The 11240-nt window shown below is 33.6% G+C and overlaps 1 protein-coding gene across 1 annotated transcript; it reads left to right on the top strand.

Moving 5' to 3' along the window:
* The first annotated feature begins 7720 nt into the window (after positions 1–7720).
* LOC139495002 (uncharacterized) lies at positions 7721–8823 on the top strand. The gene is made up of 2 exons (XM_071283117.1): positions 7721–7960; positions 8527–8823. Exons 1-2 carry the CDS (start codon positions 7762–7764, stop codon positions 8817–8819), a joined length of 492 nt encoding a protein of 163 aa, XP_071139218.1. The 5' UTR covers positions 7721–7761; the 3' UTR covers positions 8820–8823.
* Positions 8824–11240: the final 2417 nt, after the last annotated feature.

Raw genomic sequence — 11240 nt, 5'->3', positions numbered from 1 at the left:
TTTTATATAATAAGATTGGAGACAAACGTTGATCACACTTTGTTTTGATAAAAATGAAAATTTAGCAAACGGTAAAAAAAAGATTGTAAACAAGTGTTAAAAGTAGAATTTCCACAAAAATACCCAGAGGAAAATTCATAAAGGATAGTCCCCTAATCAAATGGCAAAATCTAAAGCTCAAACAAAACAAACAAATTGATTACAACTGTCATATTTCTGACTTAGTACAGGCATTTTCTTAGGGTGGATTGAACCTGGTTATATAGCTAGGTAAACCTTTCACTTGTAAGACGAAACTATCGAAGATTATAGAAACATTTCTTACTATACTGTAAAGCTTGAATTTTTTGAGACACATGCTTTTTGAATCAGTGAACATTGACAATAATTCCATTAACCATTGTTCATTTGTAAATTTGATGACATTTCATCAAAGACTGACAGCCAAACATTTGAATTTATTTTTCTGTAAAAGGAAAGAATTGCTTTACAAGTAACAATTTTACATTAAGTTTGCTTATTGAAAAGATGAGCATTTAGTTTAAAGTGATTTATAGGTCCAACGGGCCGGGTGTACTTGAAATAATCATTGTTTATTAATATATTATTTTTTTATATTAATGTACCCATGTCAATATAATGAACTTCTTACTAACTTAATTATTTTGTATGCCAGTCGCATCAAATTCTATTTTATTGACAACGATGCGTGAACGATGCATGAACGATGCGTGAACAAAACAAACAGATATAACAAGTAAAAATGTCAGAAATAGGGGTACAGCAGCCAACATTGTGTTTTAATCTGAATCACTATGATAGCAAACAAATATGTAACGAAAAATCACAAAAAGGCATATATCAAATTTAACAATCGCATTCATTAATTTTTTTATTACGCTTTTATGGAAAGATTTTAAATACTGGGACATAATTCGTACCTGACAGGCACATTGCTATGTTAACTCTAACTCTGACGTAGAATCACTCGTTTGACGTACATCAGTTGATAAGCATGTAAACGACACACAGGTTGAAATATAATAATTTTGACGTTCAAAGTATGAACAGAGTGAGTTTGAAAGTGAACTGGTAGAAGATAATTTAGACCATAATCCCTATAATTCATTCAGAAAAAACTCACAAATGGAAACAAAATTCAATATTTATTCACAAGATACACATACAAAACAGATTGTGAAAACTTAAATGAATTTGATAAAATATGGACAGAAGCTTGTTTATGACCAAAAGACAGAACCTAGAATAAAACTTGTACGATTTTGTTTTTGTTTTTCTTTCTCTTTTCTGTTTTTCACTGATACATGGGATTCAATTACTTTGTCAACTTACCCTCTGCTGTTGTTTTTTATTTGGGCGGGTTGTTGTCTCTTTGACACATTCCCCATTTCCATTCTCAATTTTATTTCATAGAATTTTATTAAGTATTTATTTTATGAATAAGAGATCATGTCACGTGCAAAGTTTTTTTTCAATTTCAGTTTAATTTCTTAATGGAGTTATCTTTTAGTAGTAAAGCTTAACTCATATATAGTTGTGTCATATTTCATAGAATTTTATGAACTTTGGACTGAAACGTGTTTATGACCAAAAGACAGTATACAGTGCAAATATTTGAAAATAAAAATTTACTATAAAACTACGATACTATTGTGAGGTCATTAAAAATGGAATATTTTGGCTTTAATATTTGATTCACCGAATATAGAAAATAAGATAATGAGAAGGCGGTTGAAATATTTTTGACATATATATATTACGAATGGATGACAACTGGCAATACAATGGTGCTGACATGAACACCACAGTGGACAAGAAAGCCTTGAAGAACCAACGGCGCATGCAGGAGAGATATAGCAGCAGAGATACAAAATATATTGTTACACCTGGTATCAGATAAAGAAAATCGCGAAAGAAAGAACAAGTAGGAGGTCCCTTGTTGACGCCTCGTGTGTTAAAAAAGATAACGAGGATAAGTTAGTAAGTAATGATTCACTAATATCCTTCATCATAAATTAGTGCAATCAAAAATACCTCCTTATTTCAAAGACCAGTCTGTACCAATAATTTCTTATACCTATACCAAACCTATTGCAACTAAAATTTTCAATTACAAACGCATTTTGCAGGATCTCGATATTGACGACTTCAAAGTCTAAACCTCCTGATTGCACTTGTGCTAGTTCCAAATTCACATATAATCCTGCTGGCCACGTTATTACCGGTGACCTTAATATTGTTAATAACACTTCTCTACGAAATGTGTTATCGAAAGGTCCCAAATATCGTGAGCCTAAATCCATCAATTGGAAATACAACTTTAAAATTTTGATGGATTCAGTGGAGGATTATGCCAGGCAATGGGCTAAGCGCGAGAAGGAAGACGTAGACACTCTTTCCGAATGGATTAAGGCAGTGAGGTCGTTGATACAAATCAGAATTAAGAAACTGAATGGGTCCATCTACTCGCCGACTTGTTTCTTTATTATTATGAGGCTGACTTCATCCAGGAACTTCTTAGGAAGAAAGATAGGAAGTTAGCAATATCCTTTAACTCTACTTTCCGCTATATAGATGATGTTCTTCACTAAACAATTCACAATTTGGTGACTATGTGGAACGCATCTATCCAATCGAATTAGAGATAAAGGATACTACAGATATGGCTAAAAATGAAAAAGACAAACAGAAAAACAATAGTACACACGACACAACATAGAAAACTAAAGAATAAACAACACGAACCCCACCAAAAACTAGGGATGATCTCATGTGCTCCGGAAGGGTAAGCAGATCCTGCTCCACATGTGGCACCTGTCGTGTTGCTTATTTGATTACAAATCCGGTAAATAGTCTAATTCGGTAGGTCATATTCATGAAAGGGAAGGGGATTGTAGTTACGACGTAAGGAACATATCCGATATCATTTGTGAAACGGTTATTCCATAACGGTCAACCAACTCGTGATGGCGTCCGTAAAATTTACGAAGGGATGATTTCAACTTCACCATTTGGAACTCTTGGTTTAATAGCTTCCTTGTGAGCAGCAAACCTCTATCAAGAAAATCATGATAGGAAATGCAAGCACGGGAATATCGTATCAATTGGGAGATATATACCCGTATGCAAGTGCTGCTGGAAACTTGCTTCTTAGAAATGGAAATTTCACAATTGGAAAGCTGAAATCATCTCTTTTGTCGTAAAATTTTGTTTTCAATCGACCCTCATTGTCAATATCTAGATGTAAGTCAAGATATGAGGTCGAATTAACTGTATCTGTAGTTTCCTTTATCTCTAGTTCGATTGGAAAGATGAGTTCAACATAGTCATCAAATTTTGAATTATTTAGTGAAAGAACATCATCTATATGGAGGGAAGTAGAGTTAAAGGATATTGCTAACTTCTCGTCTTTCTTACTAAGAAGTTCCTGTATGAATTCAGCATCATAATTATAAAGAAACAAGTTGGCCAGAAGAGGACAAAATTTGTTCCCATTAAAATGCCGACAATCTGTAAAATGACTATTTTTTTCGTCATTTGATATACTGCCTATATGGAAACACATTTTACATATGTTTGAAAATTCAGTCATATTAGAAACTGCCTCAATATAGGAAATGCCTGTAACATATGTGTCAGAGTTCTATTATTCCCTAATAAAATGAAAACTTTCAACCATCAAAATGTAATAATATGCAATTGTCATACAAGTTAAAGATTCAGTTATCTGAAGAACATGAATAAAAAGAAGTTTAATCCAACATTTTCTAAGTTAGACAACGCCTGTTCCAAGTCAGGAATATGGCATGCGTTATTCATTCGTTTGCTATATAAATAAAGGCAACAGTAGTATACCACTGTTCAAAACTCATAAATCCATGGACAAAAAACAAAATCGGGGTAACAAAATAAAACCGAGGGAAACGCATTAAATATAAGAGGAGAACAACGACACAACACTAAAATGTAACACACACAGAAACGGACCAAGCATCAGACAAAATCCCACGAGAATAACAAATATAACATCAAAACCAAAAACATGTTTGAGCTTTTCGTTTTGCCATTTGATTAGGGACTTCCCGTTTCAAGTTTTCCTCGGAGTGCAGCTTTTTGTGTTATAACTTTTTCGGAAATTCTATTATGATGATTGGACGTGAACTTTCTTTTAAAAGAAAATCCCATGTTATCAAAATATTTTTAAATGTATACCACTGTTTGGAAGTCATAAATCGATTGAAAGACAACAACTGTAAAAGAAGGTTCAATTAACAAAAGGGAAACGTGCTTCGATTGATCCATGTTGATTGATTAAAATTTCACGATCGAGGACACGTCGGCAACAAACTAGAAAAGTTATGAGTTTGCGATCAACAAAAACTTAATGAAATATTAGTTTTCAATAATACGTAATAGATTCGAAATCAATAAAAAAAAATCGTGAATACAGTTTTTAGTTTAGTATATACTAGTAACTTCCAATCTGAAACGTGTTCATCAGAAAACACGTGTTTGATTCCCTCAAACGTTTCCCTATGACGACAACGAACTGCAAAACATGTCTAATTGTTAAATGGCGCCGATACTTGATCTTATATGAACAGCCAATTAGGTATTTTTTTCTTTAACGTTAAAACATGTACAATCTCCAAATATGAAACCAAACAGGTCACCGTAAAAAAGAGCCATGCAATCGGTCGTGCCATACCCTCATACATAAAATAATTATTTAGACATCACCTGAGGTAGTCTAAATTAGTACAAATAAATTCTAGTTATACACGATGATATTAACTGTAAAAACAACTAGTACGTTGCTATTGTTAAGCTGAGAAATATTGTTGAAGACAAAGGTTTTGTTTCCAATACCAGAAAAGTACTAGATAATTTGTATTCGAAGTTGTCTTTTCTTCTTTTTTCAGTCACTTATATTCTTGAATGTACTTTGCTTGCTATTAGTCCTAATTTTGAACGCATTATTGGTACTTAATTGTTCTGGTTAGTATGCAATATTGTTTTTTTCGTAATCGAATTTAAAAACACATATATTTATAAGTTATTTGTTATTAAAATTATAAGATCAGATCTTCATATACAATCAATCTAACTGTCATTGAAAAAAATTGTACTTGTGCTAAAGCTAATGAATTATATCGGGCGGAACATACTAAAGTCACAGTTCATCGTCGCAAAGAAAACCCAACTTGATTTGACGGCAGAGACGTCATAAGCTCCTCTGTTAATGAATCGTATACCCTCATTCCAATATATTGTTTATGGATAACGCCACGCTTTATGTGATTTACAATTCAATTATCAACTCCTTGAGGGGTTCGTAGGCGGTACGTGGTAAAGCAATTTATCTTTCCTATGCCATTGTTTTCCAGAAGACCGACCTTCAACCCTGACATCACATCTTTTTCTGAAAATAAATATTTTCTCATCTCGAAAATGCATGACATTATTGGCACTGGACTATAAGGGAGCGACAATCTATTGATTAAACAATGGTTGTTTGGAATAATTCTAAACACCTATATGTGCCTAGGTCCTGGGCATTTTTGCCAATGATGAGTTCCTAAATAACTATCTAATTTTATTTTGTATTACTGCTCTTCATAACGGTTACTGTTATGATCCTTCTATCTTCCGGTAAACTCTTTTGTATCAAAAATCTCGTCTTACATTTGGAATTATAGACATGAAATCTTAACGTTCCAGGGATTTCTCATCATGATATCTGTCGTTACGTATGTCATCTTCCGGTGAAGAAAGTACTTATAACAATCATAATGGAAGTTCATTAATTGTATTATTTCTGAAGAATATCTACTTGAGACACGGCATTCAAATTCTAATACTCTGGATCTTTGGTGGAGTAAAATCGACTTGCACCACTGATTTCTGATACTCTGCCTCCTTGGTGCATTGAAAGCTACTTGTAAAACTAATTTCTAATATTCATCATACTCTTTGCATTGTTAGCGATTTACCCGAGCAATCAGTACGCCAGGATTTTGAAATAAAGACTTGGTTAGATATCAAGTCTATTAAATAGTATCACCAAGTATTATTATAATAATTTAAGAGATACTGCTTATTGATTGGAGGTTCTTGGAGAGAGGCTCTAAGTAGGACCATGCGTGCCGTATTTATACAAAATCGTTTTAACGTGTGACGTAATTGTTCATATGATGAAATCGTAATCTTTCAGTCAGTTTAATTGAAGTCTGGAGCTGGCATGTCAGTTAACTGCTAGTAGTCTGTTGTTATTTATGTATTATTGTCATTTTGTTTATTTTCTTTGGTTACATCTTCTGACATCAGACTCGGACTTCTCTTGAACTGAATTTTAATGTGCGTATTGTTATGCGTTTACTTTTCTACATTGTCTAGAGGTATAAGGGGAGGGTTGAGATCTCATAAATATGTTTAACCCCGCCGCATTTTTGCGCCCGTCCCAAGTCAGGAGCCTCTGGCCTTTGTTAGTCTTGTATTATTTTAATTTTAGTTTCTTGTGTACAATTTGGAAATTAGTATGGCGTTCATTATCACTGAAATAGAATATATTTATTTAGGGGCTAGCTGAAGGACGCTTCTGGGTGCGGGAATTTTTCGCTACATTGAAGACCTGTCGGTGACCTTCTGCTGTTGTTTTTTTCTATGGTCGGGTTGTTGTCTCTTTGGCACATTCCCCATTTCCATTCTCAATTTTATAAGTTATACATTAACAAGAACAGGAAGATGTAACGTTACATTTGGCGCTTAATACTGGAATTAGATAGGAAAAAATACAACATCAACAATTAGACTATTTACCGGATGTGTTATAACATGAGAAACACGACGGGTGCAACATGTGGAGCAGGATCTGCTTGCCCTTCCGGAGCACGTGAGATCACCCTTAGTTTTTGGTGGGGTTCGTGTTACTTATTCTTCAGTTTTCTATGTTGTGTCAAGTGTACTATTGTTTGTCTGTTTGTCTTTTTCATATTTAGCCATGGTGTTGTCAGTTTATTTTCGATTTATGAGTTTGACTGTCCCTCTGGTATCTGTCGTCTCTCTTTTTTAATCTTTTTTCAACTGATTTTAATAGTTCGTTCTTATGTTGTACTGTTATCTTTCTTCCCTCTTTTACACATATACATAAGTCGATATATAGATGAAAAGACTCAGTATATATAGAAGGGTCAATGTTAGCTATTTCCTCTGAAAAATACGAATCAGGACACAACAACGGACATCTGTATGTAGCAAGTGTGAAACAGGGACCACATTGATACTATAAACATATCTATCTTATTTACGCAAGTTAAACCTTAGTAAAAATGTCGACCTTCAAATCGTAACAATATTATCAATGACCGTGTAATAACAATGAAAACATACACTCATGTTCGAATCAAGTTATGTTATATTTCAAATTAACACTGTATTTAACAATAGTTTCAAATACCTTTGATTCTTTTTATCGAACATTTTTTTTGTACATATACATATGTACATATCTTGATTAACATCAAATTTGGTCAACCTCAATTCGTAAAAGAAGGTTAATCAATCAAGCATTTCAGAGACAGTTTTCATCAAAATTATTATATACAATGGCCACTTACACGTCTGTTCTCCATCAAGTTGAGTAGTTTTGGGTATATATACCATTACTAGTAGACCAAGCACGGTACACTTGGTCATATATTCACTCGGGTTATCAACAAGTCACTGGACCTAGCCATCATAATGAGACTTCCAACTCTTCTTCTTTTATTTGTTTTTGCAGTCTTACCATTCATCCAAGGTACCACACCTGAGTACTTTAGAAGCATGGGACAACCCATGGGTATTGGTGGTGACCCAGCCGGAGGAGGTATCTATCCTAATGATGAATATACAGGCGGACAAAGTCAAGGTTATGGCTCCAGCTACGGCTCAAGCTCTGGTATGTATCGTTTTTCCTCTAAACAACTTTTGACATGTCCTAACGCAGGAGCGAGCCACAATGAACGTGCGAAAAATGCGAAAGAATAAAAAATGTACCAACATCTATAAAATATCTGAATTTTGATTTGCTATTATCCGAATTAAGAGCGTACACGTAACGAAATAATCTTCAGCTATTCGACTGATGTACATGCGCCAAGATCATTCATGAAATATTGCAGATTTTTTTTTATTATTTTCAGTTTTTTCATAGTGTTTGCACAAAGTAACAATACTTGTGGATTTACGTGGGAGGTAAATTCTTACAGTCATCACTATGTAAATCTCTAAATCTGCGTTAAGTTTAGATATACGGAGAATCATAGCACGTCGTTTTTTAAAAAGCGAAATAAGCACCTCGTATCAGAGATAAAAAGCTATTCGAAGTGAGTAATTAACCTGAAATATATACTCGCTACATTTAAACAGTATATATGGCACTAGTAGTATAATAATGTGTATTTGGAAACAAAAATTCATTATTTTCATTATTACCTCTCTTTAATCAGTTTCTGTTCATTTTAGGGCGAATATGGTGTTCTTGTCGTCGGCGCTGTCGTTATAGTGAATGGACTTTCAGATACACATGTACGGTGCCATTTAACCCCAGATACTGGAGAACATGTTGTAAATATTTAAGAAATTATCAAACATCATCAATGTACCGTGGTTATGGAGGATCATCTTACTCTCAATACCCTCAAAGTTACCCAGGATCTATGTACGGTGGGACATCCCCTTACCAACAAGACCCTCAAATGAGTTACTCTACATATCCCGGTATGGGACGAGGTAGACTTCCACCAAAAGGTGCTTAGATATGAAAGGTAAGAATACTTAAACGTTAGGGGTGTTCTGATCTGAATTGTTGGTGATTTTGATACTGGTCTGCTGGTGCATCTGCGTATTAAAATCATAAATCATTGACTTCTATATGGAATGTAAGGCATACAAGACTGGATTTGGAAAACGTTGGCGTGGTAGGTAATTCAAATAAGCAAGCGTTTTAACATACACAGACGTAGATGAAATCGATATTATCACATTACTGCATTTTAGAAAATAACTGCTAATTGAATTTGCATTTAGCATGCATAAAGAGTAGCGTTAGAGTTTGTTTTATTAAGCATATTGATAATTATCTTACTTTCAAGCTTTCCCATGTGAGAATGTGAATCTGTAACTAAACAATGGGTTACCTTGTAAGCATTTTAAGTACAAACATCCTCATAGTTTTATAGATCAGAACAGGAACAAACATATTTTTATATTAATCAATAACGTGATAGCTACCAATCTGCACCATCTGATGACATACCTCCTCTCCAAGAAAAAGTCTTCAAAGAAGCAAACAATTTATAAAATTATTCTTCTTGATAGAGTTTCTGACTTATGATTTATTTTTCATTCAATTATATTTGATGTGTTTTATTCTCTATCTCATATCAGTGACAATCTCTTTCTACTAGATTTGAAAGACTGATTGGACAAAATAAACCTTGGTAACCACGTGGTCCTAATTGTTCACTTGTCTGTCATAGAAGTGTCGGTAAAAAAGTAAGTCATGAATTATGACCTAAGGAATGATGTAAGCCAAAGATTTAAGTGAAAATTTCGTGAAACAAGTTGAACAACAGTACAACCGTGGTCCTAACAATCAATTCCAATAAAATTGGTGAGATCATATTTATGTCAAATTAACATGTTCTAAAGAATTTAGAAATAGTCCAAAAGTATTTGGAACATTGATTTAGGTCTTAAAGTTATTATTTTTCTGTTGTAGACACATCTTATTATATATTTTATTTTTATTGTAAACAGAAACCAGCCATAGAACGAACAGACAGATGACGAATATATTAGTGATGATACGAATTAAATAATCTGCATTTGATATTATTTGTTTCTCTTTATTTGGATATACTTTTATCATGACATTTTTCTGCTTATTTTACCTCTTATATCTCTTAATGCTAACTGTTGCTAACACGAATACATCGTTTACATGTGTCTCTTTGCAATGTGAATTACACATAAATGTTCTGATATAATTCCTTGATGATTTTCAGTATCTATAGTGGCAAACACAAACCAAAGGAAGCACGTCACCTTTAAGAGGAAAACTGAATATACAACAAAGCAAATGCCAACATACATAAAATCAAACTATTTGATACAAACTGCCATATTCCTGACATTTATATAATAAATTGTTGGTTTTATAGCTTTTTAATAAATATATACGTGACAGAAATATAGCACACACTCACGAAAAAAAACACTCATCAAAGAGAAATGAACAAATATACAATATAATAGTCAACTCAACATGCAAACCATATTCGGGAATAGGTCATGTTTTGTTCTTTGCAGACAGACAACATACATTTGTAGGTGTTAAACCACAATCTCAGACGCTGTAAACGTGTCAGTAGTTAGTTAAGACACAGACACTTCGTAGAGATCAACCATTGTCATGGTGTTCATACAATTTACGAACACAGTGTCATATTTAATAGTTCTCCCTTATAACTCTGTTGGAGAAGTTCCTGCCGAAGGAGCACACTCCTGAAATTGATGTATGTATAGTGGGAACATACGCCAGCATATCGTATCAATCGAGATATGTAAATACCACACGACAGATCAGAGAGTATGTTACCACTGAGAATTGGGATATGATAATAGGGAAGTTGAAATCATCCCGTTTGTCATATATTTAGTGTGAAGTCGTCTATCTGTGTTAATACGGTTCTTTACAAAACAAAATCATCAACTTTATCCATACGTAACCTGTTGTTCTTGGGAATTCTATAGTTCGCTTAATTTTGGTTAGTTTGGAAACGCATCAAATATTAGAGGAAAACAACTACACAACAGAAACACAACATTAATATGTAGCACACACAGAAACGAACTATAAAATAACAATTGCAATTTTCCTGACTTGGTACAGGACATATAATAAAATAATTCTTAAAATGGTGGGTTGAATCTGGTTGAATATACTTTATTTCTGATATGGTGTATTTATAAAAGCTTTTGAACCATAATAGACGACGGGCGGTGTATAATTTCTGTGACCAGGACTTCTATTTCATCTAGCACAATTGTAATTTATTGACAGTACTTCACCAGGGACTAGGGAAAATATTTACACCATCAATTTTGTCATTGCATCCACAGTGAATGATTGTTACCAGCTCTCTTATCCAAAAGTGTTTTCTTTGTAGACGATA

Source organism: Mytilus edulis, chromosome 11 (genome assembly GCF_963676685.1).
Source record: "Mytilus edulis chromosome 11, xbMytEdul2.2, whole genome shotgun sequence".
In the NCBI taxonomy this organism is placed as follows: domain Eukaryota; kingdom Metazoa; phylum Mollusca; class Bivalvia; order Mytilida; family Mytilidae; genus Mytilus; species Mytilus edulis.
This window is presented reverse-complemented; position numbering and strand designations above follow the sequence as displayed.